The sequence below is a fragment of the Thalassophryne amazonica genome, chromosome 9 (genome assembly GCF_902500255.1).
Source record: "Thalassophryne amazonica chromosome 9, fThaAma1.1, whole genome shotgun sequence".
Taxonomy (NCBI): domain Eukaryota; kingdom Metazoa; phylum Chordata; class Actinopteri; order Batrachoidiformes; family Batrachoididae; genus Thalassophryne; species Thalassophryne amazonica.
In genome coordinates this window covers 56,895,043-56,909,915 of record NC_047111.1, presented here as the reverse complement: position 1 = coordinate 56,909,915, position 14,873 = coordinate 56,895,043, and the positions used below count along the sequence as shown (strand labels likewise).

Here is a 14,873-nt window from a genome sequence, read left to right as displayed (position 1 = left end):
TCTCTGAACTTTCTCTAAAGGTGTAATTCTGCCGTTACCGTCCTGTTCACACCATGTGCACGTCGTATGCTGAATTTATGAGATCATGAGATGAAATAAACGGTCAAATATCTTTAAAAACATATTTAAAAAATGAGAATATATGAATGAACTGAGCCACAAAAAAAAAAAAAAAACCCTGACATGGAGAAGCTGTGGTGATGTTCAGATGCACAGATCACAAAAAGCAGGTGAGAACTCTGAACTTTAACAGCTGTTACTTTCCAAAGGTATTTATTTGTTCAATATGGGCTTAATGCAGTGTTTAAGCACAAAACGTGACTGATGAGGAGAAACAATTTCAGAAATGCGACAGAAACAACCACAATTCAGAAAAAGTTGGGACTGTATGTAAAATGAAGATAAAAATAAAAATGTTGCACTATTCCCAGTTTCTCCACTCACAGAAGCCAAACGTTCTTCCAGAGTTGTGTAATTATACTACAATAGTAGAATATAAAGAAGGGGGGAAAAAAATAGACAATATATTCGTCAATCGCAATTATCTGTCTGACAATTAATCGTCTCCAGAAATTCCTAATCGTGACAGCCCAACTTGAGATCAGAGCGCAAAATGCTTGAGGATTTTTGAAATGCGGTGTTTTCTGTATCGATTTTCTATTGCGATAATTGGGTTTTGCGCAAAACCAGAGGTAACAGAATTATAATATTATTTTGGTTGGTGGTGTGCCGCAGGATTTTGTAAATATAAAAAGGGTGCCGCGGCTCAAAAAAGGTTGAAAATCACTGAACTAACATATTCATCCTGCTGTAACCAGGTTTCTGTAAGGCAGAATAAATCAATATGTTGATCAATTATTATATCATTTACTAACAGGGACTTAGAAGAGAGAGACCTAATGTTTAATAGACCACATTTAACTGTTTTAGTCTGTGGTGCAGTTGAAGGTGCTATATTATTTTTTCTTTTTGAATTTTTATGCTTAAATAGATTTTTACTGCTTGTTGGTGGTCTGGGAGCAGGCACCGTCTCTACGGGGATGGGGTATTGGGGGGATGGCAGGGGGAGAGAAGCTGCAGAGAGGTGTGTAAGACTACAACTCTACTTCCTGGTCCCAACCCTGGGTAGTCACAGTTTGGAGGGTTTAATATAATTGGCCAGATTTCTAGAAATGAGAGCTGCTCCATCCAAAGTGGGATGGATGCCGTCTCTCCTAACAAGACCAGGTTTTCCCCAGAAGCTTTGCCAATTATCTATGAAGCCCACCTCATTTTTTGGACACCACTCAGACAGCCAGCAATTCAAGGAGAACATGTGGCTAAATATGTCACTCCCGGTCCGATTGGGGAGGGTCCCAGAGAAAACTACAGAGTCCGACATTGTTTTTGCAAAGTTACACACCGATTCAATGTTAATTTTAGTGACCTCCGATTGGCTTAACCGGGTGTCATTACTGCCGACGTGAATTACAATCTTACCAAATTTACGCTTAGCCTTAGCCAGCAGTTTCAAATTTCCTTCAATGTCGCCTGCTCTGGCCCCCAGAAGACAATTGACTATGGTTGCTGGTGTCGCTAACTTCACATTTCTCAAAACAGAGTTGCTAATAACCAGAGTTTGTTCCTCGGCAGGTGTGTTGCCGAGTGGGGAAAAACGGTTAGAAATGTGAACGGGTTCGTGGTGTACACGGGGCTTCTGTTTAGGGCTACGCTTCCTCCTCACAGTCACCCAGCTGGCCTGCTTTCCCGGTTGCTCGGGATCCACTGGGGAGCAGCTAACGGCGGCTAAGCTACCTTGGTCCACACCGACTACAGGGGCCTGGCTAGCTGTAGGATTTTCCAAGGTGCGGAGCCGAGTCTCCAATTCACCCAGCCTGGCCTCCAAAGCTACAAATAAGCTACACTTATTACAAGTACCATTACTGCTAAAGGAGGCCGAGGAATAACTAAACATTTCACACCCAGAGCAGAGAAGTGCGGGAGAGACAGGAGAAACCAATGAGAACCACTCATCAGAACCAAGGACCTTCCGTGAAGACCACTAGAGTAAACCTGAGTAAAATTTTGCCAAAATATGCATCACCACAAACAAACCAACAAAAACAAAAACAACAACAACAAAAAAAAACAACATAAGGTCGTGGAAGAATCATGAACATTACCTCGAGAACACGTGAGTGGAACAGAAGGTAGCAGCATTGCACACACTTACCCTAACATCAGGAGACCATTTAACTAAGTGAAATTTACCCAGATTTGGCATTTAAGGTTCAACAATGTGTTTATCGTGGAAGAATCATGAACATTACCTCGAGAACACGTGAGTGGAACAGAAGGTAGCAGCATTGCACACACTTACCCTAACATCAGGAGACCATTTAACTAAGTGAAATTTACCCAGATTTGGCATTTAAGGTTCAACAATGTGTTTACTGGCTCTTGGACAATGTTGCTTTAAGCATGTTAAATGGCTTCAGTGCTGCTGTCGAAAAGGAAAGGTTTGCAGACGATGCGGTGATCTTTGCAGTATCACCGAATGCCCCGACTGCAACACTTGAGAATTGCAACACTAATATCCAGGTTTTCTATGATTTCCTGGACACAGCCATCAGGAATATATCTGTCTGTGGTAAAGATGTTGAACTTGTAGACACATTTACTGACCTCTGCCATTTACTGACCTCTGCAGTGACAGGAGTGTCTCTGAGTCATTGGTCTTTGAGGTCAAGAGACACCTGGGAAGAGTTTATGGAGTCATAGGATCCATGGGCGGAGAAGTACTGTTTGGCGATGCAGATAGGTTTGCAGGAGAATGATGAGACTTGGACACTAACCACTGATCTAAAGCCTGGTTCACATGACAGGATTTTAAAATTGTCTGTAGGTTTCCAAAATCTGAGAGACCACACACCTGGAGATAAAAAAATCATAGATCTAACAGTGTTGGTCGTACAGTGTGTGGTGTTCAGCCACACGGTAAGGAAAACAACACCACACACAAACAGATTTCACACACGAACATTCCCAGGTCAGACAGGAAATCTTGCAAAATCTCTCGAGATTAAATGTGACTTCAGAGCAAACAAATGAAGATACTTTGTGGACTATTTAAAACAGAGGGAAAGAAACAATACAAAAGAAAAGGCGTTCTTTAAAGAGTGGAGACAGTGCGATCACCAGACTTTCTGGTAAGTCAGAACAGCTGTTTTGATTTTATTTTCCGCTCCGTACGTCCGTCACCTCACTTTCTGACTGGCTACACATCACATTCAGCAGGTTGCGTGCTCGTTTGTGGTCGGAGGACACCACACACACTGCGATATCGGACCAAAAAAATCCAACATGTTGAATATCCTTGATTTGCGATCGGAGCGCTCCTGACGTCCTTCCAAGCAGATCAGAGCACTCTTAACACACCACACACAGCAGAAATATCTGATAAGATTATCTTTAGCGTCATCATGATTGTCAGGGCGTCCTTAAGATTGTTGGAAAGGGAAGATCGCGTCCGATATCGCCCTAATTATCTTGCCGTGTGAACCAGGCTTAATGTGATGAGTGAGTGCCTTTGGTATAAGGTCTCTTTAGGGGATCCCTGGGATGTGCTGGAACAACATCATGTGACATGAGGAGTTACTTAGTGAGACTCAGATAAAGAATATCACGTGCATTTAGAGGGAACGCCAACATTTTGGCCATGTGTTGCATTTCTCTGCACATGATCCAGCAAGCAGGTGACTCAGTGTTAAGGACCCAAGTGACTGGAATTCACCAAGTGGATAGCCATGTTGGGTGGTTGCTATCCAGGACCTGGGGGCAGTTTTATGGTTTGGTGGATGCAAAGACTCATGGCATCAGTGCCTTTTTCCAGACCTGATCCGACTGCTTTCCGGACTGCTTTCCTCTAAATCTAATATAAGCTTTAATGATAGTGTTACAAATCCAGGCAAACACAGACATAGAGTCGTTTTGTGGGATATACTGCACTGCTGAGTTTACAGACAGGCAAATGGTAGTAAATCACCTTGTAGTGCAGCCTTATCTAGAAAGTTGTTGAGGTTGAAGAGTGTGTTTCTGGAGGCAAGGTACTGCATCAATCTCTGATGGGGAAAAAAGAGCAAAGGAAAGAGTTAGTGGCTTCTGATTCAGCTGCCTGACAATATCAAGTGACATCAACACAAACACTTTGGCAATGTGTATACAGAGGTGTCAAATCTGGCTTCAGAAAGTAAAAACCCTCCCATGTGTTGCTTCTACCTGTGCACCTAAAACAGGTGATCTCAATAATTAGCTCATCCACCTGCCTGAAGAGCTGAACTAATTACAATCAACTGGTTTACTGGGAAGATGGAACAAATATGTCGCTGGACTTTTACTTTCCGAAGCTGGATTTGACACCTCTGTGTGTATATCACAGGCAGTTCACTTGTACACACTTGTAGAATGTATTTATTTATCTTACAGCCAGAGAGAACATCTCTGTCAGTCACTTAACCACACAACCAAAAAAGGCCTAGTAAATCGTGATTGGTCTTAGAGTCATGTACGATACGCCCAGAAAGTATCCACAGTGCTTCACTGTTTCCACATTTTCTTATGTTACAGCCTTATTCCAAAATGGATGAAATTCATTTTTTCTCTCAAAATTCTACTCACAACACCCCATAACGACAACATGATTTTTTGTTGTTGCAAATTTATTAAAAATAAAAACACTAAGAAATCAAACGTACATAAGTATTCACACCCTTTGTGCAGCACTTTGTTGATGCACCTTTGGAAGCAATTACAGCCTCAAGTCTTCTTGAATATGATGCCACAAGCTTGGTGCACGTATTTTTGGGCAGTTTTGTTCTTTCCTCTTTGCAGCACCTCTCACAGACTTGTCAACTCATGCATTTAAAGAGGTCCTGTCAGGTCTCATGCATTTGGTGTGAGACTCAACATGCTGTCTTCCTCTCATGCTAATGCATGACATTCTCCCACATGACCTGCAAGACAAGTTTCGGGGGAAAATAACTCCTTGAGCGTATCTCAACTTGAAAGCTCTGCTCTCAAGCTCCATCAGGTTGGATGGGGAGTGTCAGTGCACAGCCATTTTCAGATGTCTCCAGAGAGATCTTTAACGCCTGGCATTCATGCCAAATCATGGACACCAGGCGTCATGTTTGGAGGAAACCAGCCACCATCCCTACAGTGAAGCATGGTGGTGGCAGCATCATGCTGTGGGGATGTTTTTCAGTGGCAGGGAACACATATTGTCACATGTTGTTGGGAAGGTGTCGTAGCACGGACCCACAACAGGGGGAGCAAATGAACGGACAATGAGTAAGCCAAAAAGTAACAATTTAATGTTGTGATAATACACAACTAAATTCACAGAAATTTGCACAGTCAATTAACACCAGGTGACGTGTGGGCAGGCTCGAAGATAGAAGACCCCCGACGAGAGAGAAGCCGCGTCCCACACGGCTTCCACCACCAACGGTCTGAAGAACACCGGAGCCGCCAAGTCCCGAGTCCCCAGGTGGCCTCTGTCTTCGGCTGTCGACCCTGGTACTGCTGGCAGAAAGCAGAGATAAGATGAATGAGTGTGAGTCCGCACACTCAGTAATCCACAGTCCATACACAGTTAGGAGGGAGCACCTCCACCTCCAATCACACACTCGTGCAGCTCCTGGTTAACCACTTATCTGGGTTGGGGTGTGAGGCGAAGCCGTCACTGTCACACCAAACGCCAATCCCCCAGACAAGGCAACACTCCAGGAAAACGGCTGCAACAGAAGTTCAGGTTATTACACACAAAGTGTCAGTCAGCAGAGAAATTACCTCTTCAGTAGTAGTCGATTTCTCGGCGAGGAGGTGGAGTTGCAGTCCGGCTTTTATGATGGTGATGATGATGATGAACGAGTGACAGCTGGTGCAGGGGATGAATGACAGCTGTCACTTCTTCTGGGTCTGGCGCCCTCTCGTGCTTGGAGCCCGCACTCCAAGCAGGGCGCCCTCTGGTGGTGGTGGGCCAGCAGTACCTCCTCTTCAGCGGCCCACATAACACGTCTCCAATCACCCATGTGCAAGGCATGATGGTGCACACGTGTCTGCTAATGTTGATGACATGGGGAAAAATAAAAACAAACTAGATCACCTTTGGATCGGCTCCCAACCATGTTGCAGCACGCACAGGGGAAGAGCATGCAGTCAGAGCTGCACCTGACTACTGTGTAATCGCTATACACTGCTGGTGAACACATATGGTGCCATGAACATCACCACTTCTCAACACGCCAATGCGATGCGCATGTATTGGCATGCTCTCCTCACATGGTAATAGATAAAAACACATATCACATTTGCAATGTGTTTACCAGCGCCTCAGTGCACAATGGACACCATCAGCCAGGCTGCCACATGTGAAAATATACATCTGATCTTGTGAACAGCTGGCAAGACAAATGTCACATCCACCACGTGAGTGATTGTCCACATGATGCGGTGTCCTTCAGCTGGACATGCGGAGCCGGCTGATGTGTTCATGATATGAGCGCATCAAGTCATTCATGTCAGTTCATTAATTCCTTGTTTACATCCATGGCCATGGTTCATGAAAATGAAGGAACAGGACAATAATTTTTGTATTTTCTGCTCTAACAGGAATTAAATATTTTAACAGCCAAAACAAAATCCATTTGTTTCATAATTTCGAACACAGACCATCAAGTCATCAGGCATCAATTACACATCAATACCAGTAACATGATTGTCTTACTTTTAAACAGCACATTCATCATTCTTATAATGTTCAATGCTATCTCATTATTTTGTCCTTAACACATTTTTTTTTATTTATGTACATTTTTCCATCATGCAATTGCTGTCGCTGCTGTGTGACAGCAATATGGTATCACCTTGCTGCGGGATCGTTCACGCCTCTCTGACCGTGTGGTCCTCCTGACAGAGGCTGCAAATTTTTTTTCGGTTCGCCAAATCGTTTTTTTGGGGGGGGCTTTTTCAGACAGTTTCTGCCTCTGTCACCCAACTTTGTGTTATGTGTGAAGGGGCACTGGTTTAAAATTAATAAATTTGTATACAATAACATAAATTCCATAGGCCCTGCGATAGACTGGCATCCTGTCCAGGATGTACCCTGCCTTATGCTCTGTGACTGCTGGGACAGGCTTTAGCCCCCTGTGACACTTAATTGGTGTAAGCGGGTATAAAAAATTGATGGATGGATAAATTTCAGGTTGAGTTCTTGCTAAACAAAACAACTTTAGCTTGGATGAACATTAGCTAATTTGGCTGATTTAATAGCAGATTTAGTTTTGTGCCAATTACAAAAACGTTTTTTACTGAACATTTTATTCTGGAACTTTTTCATGGAAAAATATACTCAAAACAGCATAGCTGTAAATGCTCTAGTTTAATTACAACTGACCCCGTCCAACTTGATGATGAAGAAGAAATCCAGATTACATTTGGTATATGACACGGTTGGTTTCCTGCATAATGTTGCTGTTACACCACATACAGACACTCAGGTGTGGACGGTTACTGTGACATTTATAAGTGTTGTTCAGCAGCTGCATACTCAATTTGAGCCACATCATTTTCTGCTTTCTTCTAGTCTGTGACAACAGCTACCTTTTCAGCTTTATTGTAGCAAATACGTATGTTTGTGTCACATACAGTAGTGTTCAGAGTAATAGTAGTGCTATGTGACTAAAAAGATTAATCCAAATTTTGAGTATATTTCTTATTGTTACATGGGAAACAAGGTACCGGTAGATTCAGTAGAGTGTGCATTCATGATATGCACACTCTTAAGGCTATGAAATTGGGCTATTAGTAAAAAAAAAAGTAGAAAAGGGGGTGTTCACAATAATAGTAGCATCTGCTGTTGACGCTACAAACTCAAAACTATTATGTTCAAACTGCTTTTTTAGCAATCCTGTGAATCACTAAACTAGTATTTAGTTGTATAACCACAGTTTTTCATGATTTCTTCACATCTGCGAGGCATTAATTTTGTTGGTTTGGAACCAAGATTTTGCTCATTTACTAGTGTGCTTGGGGTCATTGTCTTGTTGAAACACCCATTTCAAGGGCATGTCCTCTTCAGCATAAGGCAACATGACCTCTTCAAGTATTTTCACATATCCAAACTGATCCATGATACTTGGTATGCGATATATAGGCCCAACACCATAGTAGGAGAAACATGCCCATATCATGATGCTTGCACCACCATGCTTCACTGTCTTCACTGTGAACTGTGGCTTGAATTCAGAGTTTGGGGGCCGTCTCACAAACTGTCTGTGGCCCTTGGAGCCAAAAAGAACAATTTTACTCTCATCAGTCCACAAAATATTCCACCATTTCTCTTTAGGCCAGTTGATGTGTTCTTTGGCAAATTGTAACCTCTTCTGCACATGTCTTTTATTTAACAGAGTGACTTTGCGGGGGATTCTTGCAAATAAATTAGCTTCACACAAGTGTCTTCTAACTGTCACAGCACTTACACGTAACTCCAGACTGTCTTTGATCATCCTGGAGCTGATCAATGGGTGAGCCTTTGCCATTCTGGTTATTCTTCTATCCATTTTGATGGTTGTTTTCTGTTTTCTTCCACGCATCTGGTTTTTTGTCCATTTTAAAGCATTGGAGATCATTGTAGATGAACAGCCTATAATTTTTTGCACCTGCGTATAAGTTTTCCCCTCTCCAATCAACTTTTTAATCAAACTACACTGTTCTTCTGAGCAATGTCTTTAACGTCCCATTTACCTCAGACTTTCAAAGAGAAAAGCATGTTCAACGGGTGCTGGCTTCATCCTTAAATAGGGGACACCTGATTCACACCTGTTTGTTCCACAAAATTGAGAAACTCATTGACTGAATGCCACACTACTATTATTGTGAACACCCCCTTTTCTCCAATTTTTTACTAATAGCCCAATTTCATAGCCTTAAGAGTGTGCATATCATGAATGCTTGGTCTTGTTGGATTTGTGAGAATCTACTGAATCTACTGGTACCTTGTTTCCCATGTAACAATAAGAAATATACTCAAAACCTGGATTAATGTTTTTAGTCACATAGCACTACTATTATTCTGAACACTACTGTATTACACTGTATGTTTTACTGGTGCATATTGAGCAAAGTCACACTTTTACAGGTGTATAATAAAGTGTTCCTTCAAAAAAAAGAGGTTTGATTTAGATCTGTAGAATATTCATGGAGTGGGTGTCAACAGTCTGCTTTGCCATTGTTAGCTGGTGTTCTCAAGATTTGTGCTGCTTGTTGAAAAGTGCTACGGCAGAAATAATCGACAGTGGAGTCCATCAATTCATGCTATCCTATCCAAAAAGGTGAGTAATACTTATGGGTACCTTTTCCAGTTTTAAAGCCCATAGGCCATAAAGTTTTAATTTGAAATGTAAGTTTTATTTATTTCAATTTGAAACAAGGCTGTGCTTATTGTCAGTGCATGGGGAGCTTGTTTTGGTACTCATATATATTTACATGTGATTTTTAAGGGAGCATATTTTAATAGACCAACCCCATCAGATAATGCTCCCAGTAAACACACTTTAATTCACACCATGTTTTGATACACTATTATAGTATTTTTACATATGATTTCTAAAGGGGTATACTTAATGTTCCACAAAGTTACTTCAGCAAGGCTGCATGGACTTACATGAGATCCCATGCCTGAAGCTGATAAAGCAGATGTTTTGATTTCCTGTTTTCTGTTTCTCAGCTCTGCGAAACTTTGTAAAAACATTGTAACTGTTAGAATGACCTAAGCAGTGGGTCACCCCTCTGAGTCTGGTCTGCTTGAGGTTTCTTCCTCAGTATTATCAGAGGGAGTTTTTCCTTACCACTGTCACCTGTGTGCTTGTTCTAGGGGTTGGTAAGGTTCGACCTTACTTGTGTGAAGCACCTTGAGGAAACTTTGTTGTGATTTGGTGCTATATAAATTGAAATAGAAAAATCCTTTGTTAGCAGTCCATAGGCTCCGTGGAGACATGAATGAAATGTACAAGATTCTGTTTGCCAAATATGACTGAAGTGTGTGATTTCATCAAACTCTTGGACCAAACACAAGAGGACACCATTTGAAAGTCATGAAAATCAGGGCGAGGACCAATCTGTACTAGCTTACCTTTCAGTTAGAACCTCAGACACCTGGAACAACTTGCCCAACATCATCATATCATCACCTAGAATTAACAGAACCATTTGGAAAACTATGGAAAGGCCTACTCCTGGTATATGACCACAAAGATATGCCTGCTACCATACACACCACAAGCTTAATGGGCCTCATGTATCAACGTTGCGTAAATTTATGGTGTAAATTTGAAGTACACCAAAGTTGCCGTGACATGTATCAAGCAGTGCGCACCTGCCCATTTCCAGCGTACGCCTGACGTGACCTTGATAAATGCGGCGGGTGAAAACAATCGTAATTATAATAAACACGCCCATAAATATTCAGACTCCGCTTCAGACACACCCTCATTTTACGACATGGAAGCCAGGAAGATGGCAAAGAAAAAGAACTCCACCAATCACGACGCGTGCCAATAGAGCGTCAAAAGCGGCCGTTGTATCAATTGTTTTGTAGTATAATCAAAAAAGTGTTACAGTGGGAGTTACGTTCTAAAAATAGCCCGTAATACTCGAAACTGCGACGTAGTCAATGTTATTTTTTTTACAATTATTATAGACGTTTTAAAGCTGTAAAAACCCTGTAAAACCACTTTATACACTTTCTCAATCAGGCATGAACATTTTCTCACTTTTCTCTCGTGTGTAAACACTCTCAAAGTTCAAACCTTAGTAGAGAAATAAGACCAAACTGTTTTCAGGCCCAAACATTTGTTTGAGAAATAAAAATAGAACGTTTTCCTATAAATAATTATGATGGCTTTTAGAACTAACTAATTTAATTTTAACGATCAACGTACGAGGTTGGACACATAAGAAATTATTAATAGTGACTGATCAGTATTTCACAGATCGCGCCTCCGCGTCCTGACGCCGCGCCTTTTTCCACTGAGTCACACCTGGCTGCAGGTGTCTGTTTCCGAGTGACAAACACAGTTAAGAGTAGTTGTTGGCGGTCTTTTTTCTTCTGGGCGAGAAGATTCTTATAAACAGATATGCAGAACACAGAACACTGTAAAAAAAAAAAAAAAAAAACGGAATGCAAAATTGGACTAAAAACTCCGCGAAACGACGAGGCCACGAAAGGTGAACCGCGTTATCGTGAGGGACCACTGTATTCTCTTTTCACATGTCAATAATTCTTGACATGTGGATATTTGCTCGCTCAATTAATAAGACACGCCTAATTTGTCAGATTTCTTTATTTTTAAAATGTATTTCTTTATTTATTTTATTGTAACAAACGAATGGAGACGACAAAACCTGATTGCAGCACGGGCGAAGGGAATGACAACACTACAGTTGTAATTATCAATTCCATAGTCTAAAACGATCACACCACATAAAGTTAAGCTCAGCGCTGCTCTGGCTCCAGGTTGTGGAGAAAAAGGCGAGCAGCGCTTTCTTTGCAGTCAGCGCTGTGGCCACGGATCGTGCTCGATAGACCAGCAATCCCGCAAAAGCGGGATTTGTATTGATTATTATGTAGTATAATCAGGAAAGTGTTATTTATGTAACATATGCATTGATGATTGTATAATGGCACTGTTTATCATGTTGATCAGTTTCATTTTTATGTGGATTCCAGAGCTGGTTCATTTTGGCGTATAATTTACACCACCTCTCGACCTGGTGTATATTTTCAGCACAGCGTACGCCAACGACCACATTGATAAATGCCAAGTAGCGCAGCCCTTTTGGCGTACACCCCATATATGCTCAAATATCGCCGTATGCACGTTGATACATGAGGCCCAATGTGTCTACACTACTATCAAGACATCCTGAGAGCAGAAGAGGCACTTGACTGGGCCTAATGTCATGCATCTTCATAGTTTGCATAGGCAGGTAATGTCCACTAATTTGTCCCGTGTATAAGCTCCAACAGGAACAAATCTATGACTTTAGGGCTAGCAAACATTACTGCCCATTAAAACATTCTTTAAAAAAATCTTAGCAGCCTTGCAGTAAGTGGAACTACATTTAGCAGAAGATAATTGGTCTGCTAATGGTTTTCAAAGTTAGCTAAAAAGTTACCATCACTAATTAGCAGTTAGCGCATTACCAGAACGGTTCCCCCTACTGCCTACAACTTATGCTGCTGGGCTCCAAAACAGAAAATGTTTTGCTATGTGCACATCCACTGGAGGAAACTGAGATTTTCCAAACTCTAATAAGTGAAAAAATCACGTCATTAAGTAGCTGTCAAGCTGGTGATAACATCGTTAGGAGGGTCAGAGTGACGACCGTAATCGCTTGTTCGTTTCATCACTGAGCACTTTTGATGTTTTGGCTGCTGCTCTCAGTGTGAACACTGCAATGATATGACTTGTGACACTGGTCAGTGGAATGTCAACAGGTTGCTTCATCACCATTGAAAGCACACGCAGCTTGAAAGAAATTCACTGCAGCACTCGCTGAGAAATTACCGTAGCTGTGTAATGACCTCGAGAGGAAAATGTCAGTCTGTTTACAGATCAATAACGCTGGCTCGCTGATTGTCAAATGCACACATCTGCCTCTCTTTCTCATGGTTGTGTATGCAGGCAGACCTTATACTGATGAACCTGCACATGAAAAATGTCTGTTTTTTAGGGATTAAACGTAGTCATCCTTCATTGCATCCTGTAGTGGTGTGCATCTGGTTACGTTTCATCTTAATACTCACCGAACATAACCTCAGCTTTAATAACATAGTTTACATGTGACATTTGAAGCTTGAGTGATTGTGAGTCACACAAGATTAAAGCACCCATAGAATTATGAGCACAGATCAGGAATAAATGCATTGAGCATAATTTATCTATATATTTTAACACCGGGAAGAGTATCACTATGTCTAGGCCCTCCAACAAGATCAACAGGATCCAGAACCAGACCTACATTGTAGAATTTGTGTAATCTATATATTAAAAGCCAAGTGGCCTCTGTGTACGTATGTGCGTGTGTAACGCCAATCATGGAGAAACTGGGGGGAGCTGACATTTGCCATGTGGTCAGCTTATGTATTTTGGGTAAAGGATGAACGAAACAGAAGAAACAGTTGATAGGACTAAAATTTTTGGAGACATTAGGGCTATGGGGTGACAACAGGGGCAGCACGGGTGCTCCGGCTTCCTCCCACATCCAGTGATATGCAGGTTAGGTGAAATGGATGCTTTAAAATTGTCCTTAGGTGTGCCTGCGGGTTTGTCTATATGTGGCCCTGTGACAGACTGGCGTTCTGTCCAGAGTGAACCCCGCCTTGCGTTTTGTGACTGCTGGGATAGACTCCAGCCCCCCGCGACCCTTAATTGGAGTAAGCGGTTGAAGATGAGTGAGTGAGTAAGGTAACAACAGTGAACAATGGACGTTGATATCACCATTTATCAGTCCCTGGTAACCAGACAAGCTCTGACCAAATGGCACACAGTGGTATGTAAAAGGTTGGGCACCCCTGATGATTTCCATGATTTTCCTTTATAAAACATTGGTTGTTTGGATCAGAAATGTCAGTTAAATATATTATATAACAAACAAACACAGTGATATTTGAGAAGTGAAATGAAGTTTATCAACCTGGTCTCACGGCAAGTCATGATTCAGCAACACGAAATATACATTAATTTATTGGTTTGTGATATTGTGACGAAAAGCGCCTCATTTTCATCACGGCAGCACAAATGCATTCTAATTCATTCCGTGATGGCTGCACAAAATTAAAAGTGAAGCGGGGGGATCGGGGGTGGTTATGGTTAGGGTTGGGGGAAGGAGTAGGGTTAGTAATAGTTAGTTAAAAAGAACCCGTCACAAATATTTGACTAATTTTTCATGACAGGAGCATGAAATTTACAGGATTTACAGAAAGTGTGCAACAATTCTTTAAACAAAATTAGGCAGGTGCATAAAATTGGGCACCCCAACAGAAAAAATACATCAATATTTAGTAGATCCTCATTTTGCAGAAACAACGCTTCCTATAGCTTCCAATGAGAGTCTGAATTCTGGTTGAAGGTATTTTGGACCATTCTTCTTTACAAAACATCTCAGGTTTGTTGGTTTCCGAGCATGGACAGCCCGCTTAAAATCACACGACAGCTTTTCAATAATATTCAGGTCTGGGGACTGAGATGGCCATTCCAGGATGTTGTACTTGTTCCTCTGCATGGATGCTTTAGTAGATTTTGAGCAGTGTTTAGGGTTGTTGTCTTGTTGAAAGATCCAGCCCCGGCGTAACTTCAACTTTGCTTCAACTTTGCTTCAATATTCCCAGTACCTGCACTGGCCACACAGCCCCAAAGCATAATGGAATCACCTCCAAATTTTACTGTAGGTAGCAAATGGCAGAAGTTTGTATCCACCAAGACTCTTCCACCCGGGGGAGAAGGGCCTTAGTCCAGTAGGTGACCAACGACCCGATGGTCACTCTGTCAAAATTCCAGCTTTCCTCTGTGGATAGATGAGAACCTTCCAGAACCTTTCTCTTGCATCCACCTGTTTGAGAGGTGCTGCAAAGAGGAATGGGCAAAACTGCCCCCAGATAGGTGCACCGAGCTTGGCAGCATCATATTCAAGGAGACTTGAGGCTGTAATTGTTGCAAAAGGTGCATCAACAAAGTATTGATAAAAGGGTGTGAATACCTACGTCGACGTGATTTCTTAGTTGTTTTTATTTTAATCTTCTTCTTTGTCTTTCGGCTGTTCCCGTTAGGGGT

At 41.8% G+C, this 14,873-nt stretch overlaps 1 protein-coding gene across 4 annotated transcripts in view; it reads right to left on the bottom strand.

Moving 5' to 3' along the window:
- Nucleotides 1-14,873, bottom strand: part of LOC117517161 (phosphatidylinositol-binding clathrin assembly protein-like) — a 100,708-nt gene that overhangs the window by 58,108 nt on the left and 27,727 nt on the right. For all 4 annotated transcript variants that reach the window (XM_034178082.1, XM_034178083.1, XM_034178084.1 and 1 more), the window contains exon 3: nucleotides 4,025-4,100. In XM_034178082.1, coding sequence (XP_034033973.1) covers nucleotides 4,025-4,100 — 76 coding nt within the window. The remainder of the gene's footprint in view (nucleotides 1-4,024; nucleotides 4,101-14,873) is intronic.